Consider the following 18846-nt stretch of genomic DNA (forward strand, 5'->3'; position numbering starts at 1 on the left):
AAAAAACTCTGAATTAGCTGTCACATTTTAGTAGTATATTATTTTATAGGAACACAACAAAGAAAATCTTTAGCATCCAAAAGCACAGCAAAAAGTAATTATTGACTAAAGCTCACATCAGTCTAGAGCCTTACTGTTGCTGTAATATAAATGCTGTTGCATTTATATTACAACAATTTTATCATTGTTGTTGCGTGACAATGATATAATCTACGAATCTTTTCTTTCGGTTGAAATTCCTCATATATTCTTCATCTATACCATTAGGTTTCTGATTGTTTTCAAAATGATTAAACTAGATGAAGTATTATTTAATGCGATATTTATTTTAATTAATAAGTGTAAATCAGATTTAATTTTTTTCTGTTACTCATAGATTAATAATAGCATAAGCTTAACCCGCGAAGACGCGCGCTTCTGTTGTGACTCGAAGACGCGCATCGGGCTTCGCAGGCCCGGAAACGTTTTTCGTGAGAAAAACGCAAATAAAATTACATTTACGTTACCGAAAATCTAAGTTTCACAAAAGCATACTACTGAAAATATAAAATAATGTTTTTCAGATAAATGCCACTTTCAATTTACACAATTACAACTAGATTAAGTACAAAATATTTAAAATTGTTTAAAGGTTCCTTTCTCTTTAAAACTGAAAATTACAAAACATACATGAGACATAAATTATTACTAGTATTTATTAATAAAAATTATTTCTACATTAGTAAATTAAAATAAAACTTACATTTTAGAGACATTTGCAGCAAACAACGCTGCTATGTTCCCCGCATACATTTTTTTTACACGCGGAACAACACATTTGGGATTTTCGTCCTTTGTACTGGGACATACATTTCATCTTTTTCTAGAAAATGTTTGCTTTTTTTGCGGGGGAGTATCACAATTTTCACTGCGGTTACAATTAAATTGGTCACGCAATTGACGGGGAAGAGTAGCCTGCATACTTCTTTCCTGAAGGTGGTCCTTCAATAATTCTAAAGAAAGATCTTTTATGAATAAACTTCTTTTCTTATACTGAACGGGTGGCGTATTTGACGACAGTAATATGATACGAGAATTTACAGTAGCAATATTCAGCATACTGAAAAATATGACCATAGGCCATCTTTTACTTATTCTCGCAGTAGAATATGTAGCTGACATTTCATCCACTACATCAACTGCGCCCTTTGTAAGGTTATAAAATGTTATAATCTCTGGTTTCTTTGCTTCTCCTGTAGAAGCGTCAATTGTACCACCATTATGCATTGAGGATAAAAGAACAACACATTTGTTTTTTTTCGGTACGTAAGAAACCAGTGCCAAATTTTTTTGGAATCCAAGTAATGTTGAATATTGTTCTCGTTTTTTTCCAGAAATGAATTCCTTTGGAAGCTCCCTTTTATTTTTTCGGACTGTTCCCACAAGTGTAATTTTTTTCTTCAAGAGGTCTTTTGCTAAATCATAGCTAGTGTACAAATTGTCAACAGTTAGGTTGCGTCCTGAATTGAAAATAGGTTCTAGTAATCTCTTTACAATTTTGTCTGGGCCATTTTCAACGTTATATGGTCCTGCTGGTTGAGTTCCTGCATAAATCTCTAGGTTCCATGTATAAAATGTTCTCGCATCTACCAAGGCAAAATTTTTTATTCCATACTTGGCTGGTTTATTTGGCATATACTGTCGAAATGAACACCTTCCTCTGAACGGATCTAATTTTTCGTCGACTGTCACATATTCTCCAAGAGTTTGAACTTTTTGATAATTTGCGACGAACATTTCAAAAATATTTCTGATGGGAGCAAGTTTATCCACTTCTCTTCTAGAAGAACTATCTCTTATATCATCAAATCTGACACACCTCATCAGAAATAAAAAACGTTTATATGACATAGTACGGTGGAATATGTCAATTCCTGTTCCATCAGTAGCCCAGAGGTCCTTTACATTTACATAGGAAGATTTGTGCAATCCACCAAAATAGAGAAGTCCTATAAATGCCTTTATTTCAGAAATTTTTGTAGGATGAGCGTCTCTTTCTCTTCCAAATTTACATGCAATTGATCGAATAAAAATATTCGTGCACTCGACAATAATTGATATCATACTTTCATCAATCAGAAATGTCCAAGAATTTATTGGCGAGGATACATTTTTTGTTTCGCCAATATTTCCAGGCAGTTTTGAAATGATATTGTGAGCAGGAGTTCTCACATTTTTCCTTGGCTCCTTTTTATGCCATATCGTTTTACCGTCTTTCCCAACGTAATCATCGGTGGATTCACAAACGTACACTTCACTGTCTGAATTTAGCTCCTCTTCTGAATTCGATTGATGATCACTAATTAATTCTTCATCAACAATTTCTTCATCTTCCTCATTAAGAGATTCTTCATCTGTTGAAACTTCCGCTAATAATTTTTGTAATCTTTCGCATTCCTCTTTATAACTCAAGTATCGAGACATTATTGCGACCGTCTCCACTGCTTACAAAAATAGCTATGCGAACGCTCGCATCGGGCTTTCGAGGCCCGCGCAGCTGTTTCTGACAGCAGGTGTTCCATTTTCCAAGAAACGAGAGGGGTGAAATTCCTAGAATGACTGGGGTCAGGTGGCAAATGACCTTGGACGCAGCTACTGGGGAACTTCAGTTTCTACGCTGAAAAACCGATTTTCTGCAGAATTTTTTTCAAGCGCTCGGGCCTCTGAGGCCCGACGCGCGCGCTCGCGGGTTAAATCAAATTTAGTTTTTACTCATTTTGTTTTTATTCTAATGAATCAATATATGAAAATATTTGGGGGATAACAAAAAAATTCCTAAAAGCATTTTTCCTTCTATTCTATTTATGGCAGATTATATTTTCTTACAGCTGATAAACCGAGGAATCAAGTCTTAAAAAATTATACCGAAATATTTTTATTTCACTGCTTTCTCCCCTTAAACTTCTCGTATTTGTTTCTTATAAGAGACTTAATCTTTATGTACTAATTAGTAGAAATAATGAAATGACGTCAAATTTTGTAACTATTTTAGCAATTCTGCATTGATATGAAGTAAATTCATTTCAATCTGCGAATTATTTGCTAGAAAAGAAATGCCTGAGATGTTATTCTCAATTTGCAGCTTTTATAAAATTAAACCGATTATTTGTCTAAGTTTTTAAAAACTATTTAAACCTGCTTCGCTGAATTGAACATGTATTACTTTCGTTTAATCATCTAAATAAATTCTGTTCTTAAATTTTAAATCACACAATCAAAACAAGTAATGATTTTTTTTCCATAAAACTTTAAATAATCGATTCATTAAATGTTAAATCATGACTGAGTGAAAATATGCAAATAATCAGCAGTATTTTAAAAGAAATAACAGTTAAATATCTTTTCTATTTCAAGTATAATTAAAGAAAATTAAGATTTTATAATAATTTTTACATCTGTTGCTTTTGAATTAGGAATGCATGCAAAGTGCGATTTTTCATTCAATGAAGGAAAATATATTTATTAAGAAATGACTTCCTTTAAAACATTTCATCAAAAATGCTTTATTACAAAATATAAATTGATAAATAAATGCCAATTATCAAGCCTTTTGCTTTGAATTGATCTTTTCAACATAATATACTATGTTTAAGACTTTTAAAATGTGTACACAACTTAAAATCAGATTGTCATTTCATAATATAATTGATCTATTTTTACTTAGAGAAAAAGTTTCAAAATAAATTTGTTTGTATAAATTATGAAATGAAACTCAAAAATATTTACTTGTAGCAGAGGTTTTGAAATATCTTTTGCATTTAATGAATATATATTTGGTAAATATGAAAAGTGAAGGCTTACTTTCATACTAAAACAACTTAAAGAACGAAGTTACATAATGTTTCTCTTTCAGAAAGTTTTCCATTATATGCATTATATTCCTACTTTATTATCAGTAAATAAAGTGATAGAGATTTCCATTTCTACCTGACACAACTTTACATTAAGCTTATCATCGAATTTATACTGCTTTTTATTGAAATCTTCTAAGTTTGGTGTTTACTTGGACGACAAGTGTCATAAGTTCTTTAAACAAATGGAACTATCTAAAGCAATGACAATAATAGAAAATCTATATGGCACTGTCTCTAAATCTCTGAACTCTGTCAGTAAAGTTTTGTGGTTGTTCTTAAGGATAACTTCTCATTAATTTGTCATTCCATTCAGTCCAAACGCTTCCTGATAATTTAATCAGGCATGACAGGCAAGGGAGTCTCACGTCCAATAATTCAAACAATCGGAGCAAACATATCGGAACGATAATAAATATCGGTAAAATGCATATATCGCATTCCTGTCCCCAAAGGCGAGAGATCCATTGGAATTTACTGTCACCTTCTGAAACAGTGGAGAAAAATCTTTACCTACTCCCCAATTCAACACCTGAGTCTTTATTCCACAGATATTCTCAAAAGGACGGTTGATTGATTTCAAAACATAAATAGGAAAAATGCTCGAATGCTCTTTAAATTTCTGAACTTAGTTATTTTAGTTTCAGATTTAGGAGGGTGGCAAGGTGAATATTCTAACCACCTGTTCGTTAATACATTTTTTATTTTTCAGGTTATTTTTTTCCTTTGGTGGTTTTTAGGAAAGCCCTGTGGATTAATTTTAAATATTTGAGCTCTGTATTGAATTATCTGATAAAATATATTGATTTTCTTCGATGAAAAAAGAATATTTTATGTGAAATCTTTTATTAATCAAGAATGGAACTCTCCACTCTCATGATACTCATGTATATACAAATGTTTTATACTTTTATCTCCATGGTATGTAATTTATATTCTTATGATAGTCTAAACCATATTTGCAATTAACAATTTTTTTTTCGATTTTTTTGCTTAAATATTCAAATTTTCCAAATGACATTCACAAGTTCAAATTTTTCCGTAATATTCAATGAATATTTTAGGTGAAACATCAATATATAATGTGACAGATATATTTTGCTGAACTCTGAACTTGGCGATGCTATCAGAAAGAATTAAAGAACTTTGAGCAGTACTGAAAGTTGTGTGCAAAAGAAAATGTTAGCTAAGTCCCGAAGGATATAATATGTTACAGCCAAACCTTTGCTAAAATTTATGTTCTTGTTTAATTTATTTTTCCACATTACGATTTGTAAATAACTGTAAACATTAAAAATGTTTTACTTTATAACTGCCTTGACCAGACGTCTTACAATGTTTTATCAAAGTCTACATTTTATGCATAAGAAGAATAACCTCAACATACAAATTACTAATTCAATCAAATATTCTTGATAAAATGCTTGTAAAAGTAAATCTATATTATCCTCTAATATTTTCATTATAACCAGAAGTAAATTAATTATATAATTTCAGGAATCAAAATTAAAGAGCCTTAAAAAATTCTTATATATATATATACATAAGGAAGAACACACGCAATGTTTGCTTTCAAATGTATTTTATTTACTGCATCTTACTGAAAAGAATAAAATCATGTATTTTCGTGTCTTCACTCCATACATCTTTTAACAACATAAAAAAATGAATTTTAAAAATGTATTACTAAGATAAAAGTAGTAAAAAACTGGAAATACGATGCAAAATAAATTATATATATATATATATATGTTTCAGAATAGAATAAAGAAAATCCTTTCATAGTCGATTTAAAGATTATATTATATACAATATTTAAATCGACTATGAAAGGATTTTCTTTATTCTATTCTCAAATTGACACTATTATTTTATATAAATGGAACGATTATTTTTGTTATTGAATGTCATCTTTTTTTTTTCATAAGAAGAAAGATTGCGAAAAAAATATGATTACTAAAAACTATAATTAGATGAAAATGTAACGAGGTTAACATTCTATATTAAACTAAAGCATCCAACTATCTATCATTAAACAATATTTAATGAATACTTATTTAAAATATTTAATTAAGGTTTAATTTAGTAATCATCTTATAATTATTAAAAGATAATGTCGAAAGTGTGATTAGAAAAAAGTTAAAACAATATGCATATGGTAAGAGAGCAAGTACTATAAATATTTTAAATTCTAAAAGGAACTAAAACATTTAAATTAAGTTTTGGGATATATTATGAATTTTAAGAGACAATAAATAGATAAAATATTATATGATGACAATATTGGGCCCTTTACTACCTATTATATCTCATTTGTCTTCCAAGAATTTTTTAATTGTCTACTTAATTATATATATTAATTTGACCCTTAAATGAAACAGAAAAAAAATTAGGTTCTGAATCATTGCTCTTTATTAAGATGATTGTTTTTGAGATTTTTTTTATAAAAGATTAATACGTTTCATAAAAATTTAATTGGGAAATATTCCCTTCTGTATCCTCGTGTAATAAATAGCATGATATGCAAATTCTAAGTTAAAAATTGTATTTATAATGAATATATATATATATATATATATATTAATATTTGGCCTTTTCTCTTAAACACATTTATTTGAATCGGACACATATCTGTAATTTGCATTCAAAAGGGAGATATTGAAATTCTGACATCAAGCCTTCTGTATTTTTATACACTTTGAGCTGGATTTGTTTCACATTTGTAAAGATGAAATTATTCAATTCATTTTTTCCACTTATTGTTTCATTAATTGAATGATAATTGAAATTTTGTATACTTTCATGCGTTTATGATTAAATAACATTTTTTTTTGTTTTATTTTTTAATTATTTCTTCATCAATTAATTTAATTATATTTTGATTCTAAACGACTGTAAATTAATTTTGATTGTCAATATTATTTTAAATGAAATATTAATTAAAGACTAAAATTCGTAAAAAATTAAATTCTGAGCGATTTACAAATAATCCAAAATTACATTCATCTCTAAAATAATTAAAAAATACCTATGTCTGTTTTTTTTCTCTAATTAAATCTTAATTTTTAATTATGTCTATTGTTTTTGTTCTCTAATTAGTTGGAATTTTAAAATAAATAAAACCAACAAAGTTCATTATGAGTAATCTCTTTTATTTGTTAATTATTAAATATATAAGCAATATACATAAAGTTTAATTATTTTGAGCAAATTAAGTTAATTAACTAAGAATTAGGTAAAGCAGCATTACATTAATCCTACAATTTGGAGTAAATTAATACTTTTCATTTTTAAATAAAAAATTTCATAATTAAATTGCAGGGGTTTTTTTTCTGATTTTTCAACTATCGTTCTATTATTATGTAGCTGAGACTTTTTCAGATTTAAAAAAAAAAAAAAAAATGTGTCAGATGAAAAAAATATATCTAACAGTTTTTGTTTCAAATGAGTATAATTCTACATATTTTTTAATGAAAATGATTTTTAATTAACGGAATTACAAAATGTACAATGTATACATACATGCTTCTCTTTCGTTTTAATACAAAATGATCATAAATTCCAGGCTCTCTTAAAAAAGTTGACGAAGAAAGAGAAACAAATTGAAGCTATCCTACTCTTAAAGCCCGAGCGACAAAAATATCTAAACGATCATAGCAGTTACAACATGGGGGTTGAAACTAAGATAATTACTAACAGCCAAAGACACGGACGGCATAACAGCTTTCGTAGGAGTTACTTCCTGTCATTGATGTGAAAGTAACTTGACCCTACAATATTCATATAAGCTCCTATCATCAAATCATAAATCGCATCTCCTTATACGGGATGGTCTTGTAGGACAGAAAGAGGAGAAAGTCAGAATATTAAGAATTATCGATGAGCAAATAGTATTGATTATTATGAAGCATGCAATTAATTTCAGCATATATTTAACAATTAACCCAACCAAAATCGTTACAATGCAGATAGTTAAGCATTTTGTTGGGAAATATGTTTTATAAAATTAGATAATTAAAGGATTTTGGCAAATGTTTGTAATATTTTAATGGCAGACAAGGTATCAGTATTTTGCAGCAAAGTCAAGATGTTTTCGAGGGTACGATGAAATTTAAGGAACAGAAACGGTGCTTAATACTATGGGAAATTATAATTCGCTGTGTGATAACTATTTCTGAGTGCAGGTCATACATTGCAAATGTGTTAAATTGTTAATTTCTTACTCTTATCAAATGGAACAAATCGCCCTGCAGTCGTAGACTTATTTGTTGACTTCATTTGCATATTTGCAACGAATAAGTTTTGGTTTCCAAACGTAAGATTACCAGGTACATTCCCACATTTCCTGTGAAATGGAATCACTATATTTTATTCTCTTGGAAATTATTGGATTCAAAATCTTTACCGAGTTTCTGAATTTACTTAAAACAATTAAATATCAACTATTTATTTATAGACATATATGTATAGATATTGTTGAGTATAGGGGACATTTCCCTAAGGAAGTATTTATGCACTGTTCGTGAGCACATACCCTGTGCTCCCATTTGCAAAAAAATAGAAGATTCTTCGCAAGGAAAATCAGGTAACAGTTTTCTTGATTATTCATCCATTTCTTCACATCAAGTCACACCTTATGTTTATACAATTTCAGATAAGCAATTCAATATCACGATTACGAGTATTTCTTCAAGACAATAAAGATTACTTTTCATCATAAACTACTAATTTCACAAGTAATTCGCTGGCTTTTCACGTTATCATCAAAATAAATTTGCCGTGCTTTTCCTCGTGAGCTACTGATCGCTCACACTCCACGTGAACATCTACTTTTTTTATTCCCAAGAAAACCAAAAATCTTTTCTACATAACTTTCAAGACAAAGGGAATGCGCTGACATCCGGGGTTAGGAAGGGGAACTAATCCAAACAGATAAGTTTTATACGTAATATTAGTTAGGAACATTGAGAAGTTTCGATAAAAAAGCTCTTACCTAATTAAAGTACAATATAATGGCTGATAGCTTGATATCAGTAATAGCTTGTGCTTAAATTTTTCACTGATAGCTCTAAAACGAATAAAAGTGTAGGATAGGCCTTATAGGCATTTACCAATAGAATTTGATTTTTTCGCCATCAAGAAATGTATAGTTATAAAATGCACATCAATAAAATGTTTCATTCAAAAAAATCATAAAAGCAATAAGATAGGTAATGCAATGACTTCTAACCATAAGAAAAACAATACTTTCCCTGCATAACTCTTCCTTTTCAGTTTCTTAGCGCGAACAAAATAATCCTTATTAAAAAGACATCAAATTGTATCGAAAGAATATGGAATTAATTTTCATCGTTTTGGTGAAAAATGCTTTCTAATGCAATAGTCATAAATTACAAATGCTTTAGGGAAAAAATGCTACAGTAAAAAATTTCCAATAGAAAAATTCAGAATGCAAGAGAAATATTTGCTTACATTCTGATTCATTCTACATTATAGAATACAAAAAGATGAAAAGTACTGATGAATAAGACACTGTTGAAAAGTACTACTTGTAAGAATTGAAATTGGCTATAAAAGTGACTGGTAGGGCTGAGTTTTTAAATATTTTTTGCATATTGTTTTCAAAGCTACGGATTATTATAGAAATATGCTGCATACGTTTCAATAGATATATTTTGAACTAAATGCTGTTTCTTTATTTTCGATTTTTATGTCGATTTTGTTAGCAAGTTCGTGAAAGGAGCAAATCCTTAGTTTTTAGTATGATTACATTCCTTTAAGAATAGTATAACCTAATCGTTTATTGTACATGGACAAAAGAGAAATGTAAAAAATATCATTTAAAAGTTTGATTAAGAAAAAAATTCCAATTATAAAAACGTTTTTTTTATTTAATTTCCTCTAAACACATTTTTTTGGAATACTTTTCATTTTTTAGCCTTCAGATTATTCAATAAAATTATGAAATAGAATGGGTTTGGAAAAAAAGTTGAGCCATTAATCGATAAGAAATGGAACTTATCTGCCATACATAAAAATATTTATAAAAAATGAAATTATTTTATAAAATTTCTAGCCTGATATCTCAGAACTGACATATATTGAAAATAAAAGATGGCGTCATGAAACAAGAGTTTTTTTAGAATACATCTTAAATGTTTTCGAAGTTTCAATACGCAATAAACTCCATCAGTGGAAATTATTCCTTCAAAGTTTGAAGTATTACCAAATATCGACTGTGACGGGTTCCCACGAAAGCGTTACATTAAGGTATCTCGTATCTGCACCCCAGAAGGAGATCTCATTCTATTTAGCACATGACTGAGCCATAAACACAGCTAATTAATGAAATTGTAGACTTGTTCCATAGAAGACATATCATCCTTTATATATATCAGTATAAATAATAACTGATGTATTGAACTTTAAACTGATGTATTGAAACAGTTAAATGAAATTCGGCACCCTGGACTCTACTGTTATGTATTTTTATTTATAAATGCCTTGTTTGTCATTCGGTAAGAGCGCGTGTATTCTATACACAAATATAAATAAAGACGGTAAAATTTCATCGGTAATATATATATATATATATATTGTTACGAAATTTCCGGGGTTTGCTTGGATAGTGGGAGTTGTATGGTGTAAAGAACGTACAATAAGCAAGCGGCAGTAGAAAAGACACACAGGACAGCACAAAGACGACAACTATATACAGCACAGAAGACGATTATCTTCAGCCGAGACGTGCAGCATACAAGAACATACACAGCAGCATACAACAGTATGCACAGCAGCTCGACTCTGTCGCTGCTCCGCGAGTCCCTGGAAGACGAGTTCTTCACCGTCGATTCCGACTACTCTTCGCTCTGTCGATTCCGACTACTCTTCGCTCTGTCGCTTCCGACTACAACTCTCCGATCTGGTTTACGACCCGACTACTCAATTCACGACTCCTCTTCGACTCCTCTCTGGTTCACGACTCCCCAGCAGCTGCGGCTGCTTCCTTTTATAGGTCTCAGGAGGCGTGGCTAGAAGCCTCTCAACCAATCAGGAACGTTCGAGGCTTAACTCGGTTCCTAATACACGGATCGGGAAATTCTCGATGTTTCGGGTATAATCAATTTTGGCGCGAAAGTCGCCAAATTCGTCGCCAAGTCGCCAACTGGTCGCGAAGCTCTGGGACCTTCTATGGAACCCACTATGCTGGGAAGCCGCATCACAGATTCGTAACAATATATATATATATATATATACTAGGTATGATAGTCTTCCAAATGTTTCCACAGATGTAACAACCATGAAGTAGTATTCTTTGAAGCAGAAATATTTATTGTTATTCTAAATTCTAAATGAAGTGATTAAGGAAAACTCGTGAGGCCTGCTGTTCAAATTGCAGGAGATTGCAGAGGATATGTAATTCGAGTAAAGCTCCAGTCCTCATTGAATATCATCAGGATTTCGCCTCTCAAGTACATGCATCTAAAAATAAATTTTTGTATACGTATATTCGGGAACTCCCTGAAATCAATCCATTTGGCGGATTGCTTAACGTTAAACACTGACGTCTGATCGATCGGAAAAAAAATTATATTTCTCCCACAATCATACCATGTTAAAATAATGACTGAGTTGAAAAACAGACATTTTTACATTTATAAAAAGTTGACTTAGAAGACACAGGGGAATTTAGGAAGATGCATTTTTGTAGTCTCTTGAGATGAAGATATCAAAAGTTTTTGTTCGATTACCGAATACATAAGTAATACCAACTCAAACACAAATGAGTACTTACATTCGTATTTATAACCTAAAAAATTATAAGATAAAATATGGAATTCAAGGTCATTATCAGCTATTTGCTTCTTATATGCTATGCAAAATAAAAAAAAAGTTTTATAATAGTAAAATAATTATAACATGAAACAATGAATTATTTATCTGATTTTTCAGGGATCAAAACGTAAATAAACTATAACATTTAATTTCAAATTTTAATTTTAGATGATTTGCAGTCAAAACTTTTCAGGCGGATGAACTTTCTGACCAAATAAATTTGTAATGTACGCTGAGAAACATTTATTAAAACATATTAAAAACTTCTCTTGGATTAGTATTAATCAATTACACTTATAAGGACAGTAGTTCCAAATTATTGAAAACTGTAGAATTCAGATTATATAAATATGACGTCAACGGGAGTGGTTTTCTCAAAATTTTCTCGCATATTTCCTAATAATAGAGGTATCTTCTCAATTATATTCAAAAAATTATAAACATAAAGTTAGATTGCGAATACTACGAGTGCTCATTTTTTTTTATTTTTTTATTTTCAGAATTTCATATAAGAGAGTTAAAAGCTTGTTAATACTAAAGAAAACTAGTATTTGCGTATTAATTGCATCACATTGGTGAATGATCGATCGCTGACGTAAACCAATGTGCGGTCTTTGGAAACTTTTTTTAGCTATTAATCACCGTCATGCGGTTACTATATAATAGAAAATCAAATACATATTTGGCATTCTTTTTCCTAATGATTGAACATAAATTTGACAGAACTATAATATTAATTAGAAGATCACATACCAAATTTTATTTTTATGAATTATTGCATATTTTAGCTATCGAAATTGAAAATCGCAATGACGCAATGAACTTATGAAATAAAGACCGACAGAATGCTAACCATTTGATAGAGCTATTATAAAATTGATGTGGATCTATATTTTGTATGCTAAACTTGTATACTAAATTTCATATTCAGTTTTTTAATTTTGTAGATATCATGATTACTTGCATTCTGATAACTAAGTAGATACACTTTCTCTGAATGGATTTCGTTCAAAATTTGATAAAAATTACAAATTTGGGTAAAGATTATATTAAAATTTAATCCGTCAAGCTTACAAGTGTTTTGCGTTACCGCTTTCATAGAAAAATAGAGAGAATTTCAAAACAAATGTATTATCAGGAGTCCAGAACATCTAAAAACTGAAGATTCGATCAATTTTTATAAATAATATTAGGAGATAAACAAAGTGTAATTAAATTGCAAAAATACATTTATTTTAGGCTACGTTTTTATAACATCAATAAGACTCCGAGAAGGGAACAAAGAATTATTTTGAATCTAAGGTCTCATATTGTCAAAACCTACCACTGAATAATTATTACTTAGTAAATAACTTTTAAGCAACACGGTCTTCGATCTGGACCACTAAATGTACAAAATTAAGATTAGACTGTGCATTAAATATTTTGAATGTCTCCATAATTTTCTCCTTTTAGAACTTCACGCTGTATACATATTTATAATATTTAAATGTAATCATGATTTATAATTAAACATTTACATGCTATAATTTGCATAGCATGCAATTGAAGTAGTTAAACAATATTCTAATATTCAAAAAATATTAAAAAATATTTTAGTGAAAAAGTTCTTGTATTCCAATTTGTTTTCATTTATTTCCCTGCCAACTTCTTATTTCATCCCAACAGTAAAATATATTCTTAAAACTTATTTATTCTTATTAGAATTGTGTCATCAATTTGTTAACAGTTGTTTATATTTAGTCTTAAAATAATTGAAGATATGACATTTGCGGACATTGACATTTCAAAAATTTCATTAAATGAAAGGATTAATTTTTCTAATACGAGTAAAAACGTGTTGAAAAAGTTTTTGAATATGTTTGAATAAATATTTATATATGCATTTTTTTAAATATATTATATGTAATATATATTTTTGAGGATATTTGCATGCATGTTTTTATGAGTATGATACTGCTGTACATTACAGCGTATCCCCCAAAATATTCGTTTAATCTTTTATCTTTAGAATTATTTAATGAAAATCAAATTAATTTTCATTTTGGCACAAATATATATTGAAGATATGTTTTAAAAAGAAAGATTATGGAACAACCTTATAGAAAATTATAAACTTGAATTACTATTTGTTTTTGTTATTTTTTTTTCTTGCGTCAATGGATTTTATTCACAGATTAGAAGAAATATGTATTTTGCGGAATTTTTATGTATTGTTGCCTTAACACTTTATAGCAAACTAGATATATAAAAAAAAATTGGATAAAATATACAATTTTGAATCTGAATTTTTTAATTAAAGGATACTTTCAAGTTTAATTAATTTTGATACTTACGAGAATTTATAATGGGATTAATTTTTCCATACTATAAAGGATTTAATTTTGATACTTCCAAGAATTTAAAAAGTGTTATATACTACAAAGGATTTAAATTTTTACATATTACAAAGGATTAAATACTACAAAGGATTCAATTCTGATCTTTCAAGGAAAAATACATATATTATACATACAGATTAACAGGTAAGTACATGTAATATTGTCATAAAGAATACATTTCAAATTAATAATTATACTATAATGAGAAACTAATAAAAATTTTTAATTTATAAATGTGCATCCATTTTTAGCCGCTCTATTTTCATTGGTTGTTGAGAAAGAATAATTCATTATGGTTGGAATCTTAATTCTTGTGAATTTTACATCTTTAATTTTAAGTTATTCGATTTCGAAAGATATTCTAATAAGCTCAATTTATAAGCATTCCCTTAATTTTACTATAATATAAGTGTAAAATCGTTAAATACATTTCATTAGAAAGTTTCCAAGAATCCTAAATACTGTTTTTCTTAATTTAATAATCTTTTCCTGTAACGCGAACCTAAGAAAAATTCTTGATTGCGTGCTATTTATTTCCTGTGCTGTATTGAATATAATGTGTACTTTCTTTCACAAATACAGTTTGATCTCATTTTATAACTCAGGTTCTTTGAAATCTAGATGGGGAAAAATGTAAACACTCTTAATGATGTGTCCTTTTCTTTAAAGTCTTTTTTAAATTCTAGGAAGTAGTTTGCATAATTTTATAAATATTTAAATGAGTGAGTCTTACTAGAAAAATAAGTAGGGAAAGTTTAAATGAAAGTTTTCTTTTCAAAATTAAAAAAAAGCCATGCTTAAAATGGAGACTTAGCATTCATATGAGAGAGCCCAACTTGAATTACTAAAGAGGAAAATAATTTTATGCAAAAGTCAGAGGATGAAAAAAAGGAAAATTATCTTTTTTTTCTTTGTCAGTTATATTTTTTTGGATGTGGTAGTTATTTCCAGAAAAATATTTGGCCAGAATTAGCCACCTCGCAGCTTTTTAATGAAATTTTTATTTTATAAAAGAACATTTGTTAAACTTTTACTTTAGTAACTTAGTTGTGGTTTAAAATTAAGCGATATTTGTCATTGACAAAACTGCTATATGGTAGTTAAAACTTTAATAGATTTATAATACTTTCATGAAGAAATCAACTCTTTAGCATCATTAAATATCGTAATTGAAAATATTGTACTCCACAAAGATTAATATTCGAGCATTGCTTGAATTTATCTTGGTGTATTATCAATTTTTAAAGTTCACTACCTCCCAGTGTTGTTATCAATAATATATTAAATTGCAAATGATTGCATAGCATATCATCCCTGTTATATCCAAATGCTTTAAAGGGTTGCCATAAAATTACTTGATTTCAAAAAATTACACTTAATATAAAAAAGCAAAATGTTTATAGTGGTATGACCGTTTCTTAATAATTTTTTGCCCAACAGATTGTGCAACTAAGACATAAATAGTAATTTTACATTTTTGTTGTTTTCAAAATGGCAACAAAGAAAAAAAAATCAATGTTCTGTGACTTCATATCGGCTATTCAAAGTCAATTTTGGATTTATACAAACTGCAAAATGTCTAACAGCAATTGAAGATAATGATACGCTCAAAGTTAAGATCACAGATATTATATCCAATATGACAACCGATTTCTTGGAACATTAACACTTGATGAGAATTGAAATAATGTTTTGGCACTCTTTCAGCTACCAAGAGTGTTCACAATAAAATTTATTGATATTAATATTTTATTAAAACTTTCATGAACGTCTTTACAATATATATAACAAGCACAGAGCAAATTACAATGTTTTCGCATAATATTCTTTAGCAATCAGGGGAAAACTTTATGAACATCCAATATATCAGAAATCGCATATGGGGAAAAGAAATCAAATTGCTTGAAGTGCTTTGAGTGGCTTTTTGCCGAGCGATTGATATATAATTTGATACAGAATTAGAGTAGCAGTCTCCAGACCACGTACCAAATTTCATTTTTTTAAGTCATTGCACTTATGAATTGTGTTTACTTGAAGAGGAAATACGGACCGATAAATGGTCAACAGCTTGATGTATTTGGTTAGAATTTTGGTTTGTAAAGAGTTAACGTTTTTGATGTTAAGCCTGTAAACCAAATTTTATACATCTAGTTTTTTTATGTAATGTAGTTGTCGGGTTCAGCTTTTCTCTAACATCCGGGCAAAAACTCTTCCTCCTCTGAATGGATTTGGTTATATCAGCTAATTTCGGGCAAAGGTAGTACACTCAATTTCCTGTGTATACACTCCAAGAGTTTTTGTGTTATTATGATAAGATAAACAGATATAATTCCAAAATAGGTTTTTTTTTCTTAATTTAGGGTGATCTAAAATAGAGATTCGTTGAAATCTGGTGTTCGAATTTCTTTAACGTTAACTATATTTATATGCAAGAATTTTTAACATATTCAAAATTATTGGTAGATAAAAGAAGTTTAGTTTCAGTTCATCTTGTAAATGTTTAAAAAAACATGCTTCCTTATTAAGTACACACTTTAATTTAAAACATACCGGGTTCTTGCTTTTAATCGTTGTATCAAATTTCAGTACATACTGTCTTTGAACACCCAACTTTCATTATAATAAAGTCGCATGCAAAGTTTTAAATTGTAATTAGTTATCTATTAATAAACATACATATAGGGTGATTATAATCAAAGTTATCCTTTCAAAAGTTTGTAACGGAAGAATCACAGATCAGAATGGCTTGATGCTTTATCTGAGATAGCAGGAAACAATAGCAATTTATTTTTTAAAAAAATAAAAAAAAATTACGGAAAGGTGACCGTGCACTCGCATTAGACGATAAAAAAATGATTACTTGAAAATATATGTTAATTTTAAAATGCCACTTAAAAGAAGTGAAAAGCGCACTGCACATTACACTTATAATAAAAAAGCGGGGAACATGTAATTCTACGTATGGAAAGGTAGAAGATATCTATCAGAATGTAAAAGATAGATCACTCTCAGTAGCCATTCTTATTTTACTAAATTTTAAAAATGCAATTGTAATCAAGGCTAGAAATACAAGGTATTTCTAGACATGAACATTCCAAACTATAAATCCACTTTATAATTAAAAATACATCCAAGTCTCATTTTTTCACTATAAGGGAATGTAAATTTTAAAAATATAAAAAAAAGATAACGATGAAAAATTAAAGTCGATATTCATATAAATTTTTTATTACTTCTTTGCATTCAACCAAGTAATTCGATGCATAATTATTTACTAAATACAGAAGCTTGTTTATTGTTCAGATAAATATATAAGACTTCTATGTTGAATTTACCCTGAAAATTAGTCTGCATCTTCATACCACTCTGTAGGTATATTTAAGAATCAAAATTTAAAAAATAAATAAACGATCAAACTGATACGCTATCTAGAATGGCGAATTTAAAGAGTTATTCATGAGTTAAGGGTAAAGAACCGAAAACCAAAAATAATTAAAAGAACAATTCATAGAACCGAATTAAGGGAAGAATGCAATTTGTCTTTACATTAAATACATAGCTGCAAAAATTACATTTCAATATTGTGAGGCGAAATAACCGAAATATATGCCGATTCATTTCGAATCTCTTGATTTGAAACCACGCGAAAAAATACCCAGATATATTGAGTCAGCAAGCCTTCTCCTGTAAATGGAAACTCTCAGGTTAAAATCTTCTTTAGTAACTATGATGATTTTATTATTTAAATCTGTAGTACTGCAATGAAAATAGGTTGTATATGTTGAAAAATGATCCGTTTCTTTAGACGGGATGATACTATTTTAATATACTTTACTGTGCGTGTTTTGCTTGCTAAAAAAGGGCTCAACATTTTATTAATATTTCTTGTTCAGTTCTTTTATAATTATCATAACCTGATACAGAAGTACAGACACGCGAACATCATTCCTTTTTTTTCGGGTGAGGGGGGGATCCCAGATTGATGCCCTGAAATTGCTTAAGACATCAGATTTTTTTTTCTTTCAGATTTATATATATATTTTTTTTACTTTAATATCTATAAAAGAAATAAAAAATCCCTAGAAACTAGTAGATAAAATTACACGAATAAAAAAGGAGGCTTAAACAATCATATTTTCTAATATTGAGATTATTTTTAGGATGCTTCTGGTTCTCAAACTGCACATAGCAATTGACAAAGCTATGTAAGGTTCTTATTTTTGAATGCATCTTCTTTTTTAAATCATATAAAAATCATGTTCAGAAAAAATGACTTCAAAATTGACTCGTGTAGAAATATTACAAAACAAATTGTATTTCCAGTACCGTTGTATTTTCATCGATTTCTTTATAAAGAAATCGAAGAAAACACAACTGTAAGCGATTTGAAACTTAAAAGTTAAAAGATTTGCTATTTGAGATAAAAAGAGTTCGAATTTTCAACAACATTAGCATGCATACATTAAAAAAAATAAAATAAATTACTGTCAAGGAGATATAAATCATATATTTCTAAATTTTATGAATAAAAAAGATAATTAAGTTTCAAAACATTAATCATTTACTTATTTCGTTTTCAGTAGCAATATCAAAGCACTGTAAAATTTCTTGTGAGAGCTTTTTAATATAAAGCTTTTTGAAGTTTTAGTAATATCTTTGAGTTACTCAGGAAATAGTTTATTATTCTAAAGAATTTATTTCATGAATAGCCAAAACACATACTATATATTAAAGAAACT

At 28.8% G+C, this 18846-nt stretch overlaps 1 protein-coding gene across 1 annotated transcript; it reads right to left on the reverse strand.

Annotated features, from left to right (window-relative positions):
• Window positions 1–852: 852 nt before the first annotated feature.
• On the reverse strand, window positions 853–2463 carry LOC129985025 (piggyBac transposable element-derived protein 4-like). The gene has a single exon (XM_056094954.1). It carries the CDS (start codon window positions 2461–2463, stop codon window positions 853–855), a length of 1611 nt encoding a protein of 536 aa, XP_055950929.1.
• Between the last annotated feature and the right edge of the window lie 16383 nt (window positions 2464–18846).

Source organism: Argiope bruennichi, chromosome 9, assembly GCF_947563725.1.
Source record: "Argiope bruennichi chromosome 9, qqArgBrue1.1, whole genome shotgun sequence".
Taxonomy (NCBI): Eukaryota; Metazoa; Arthropoda; class Arachnida; order Araneae; family Araneidae; genus Argiope; species Argiope bruennichi.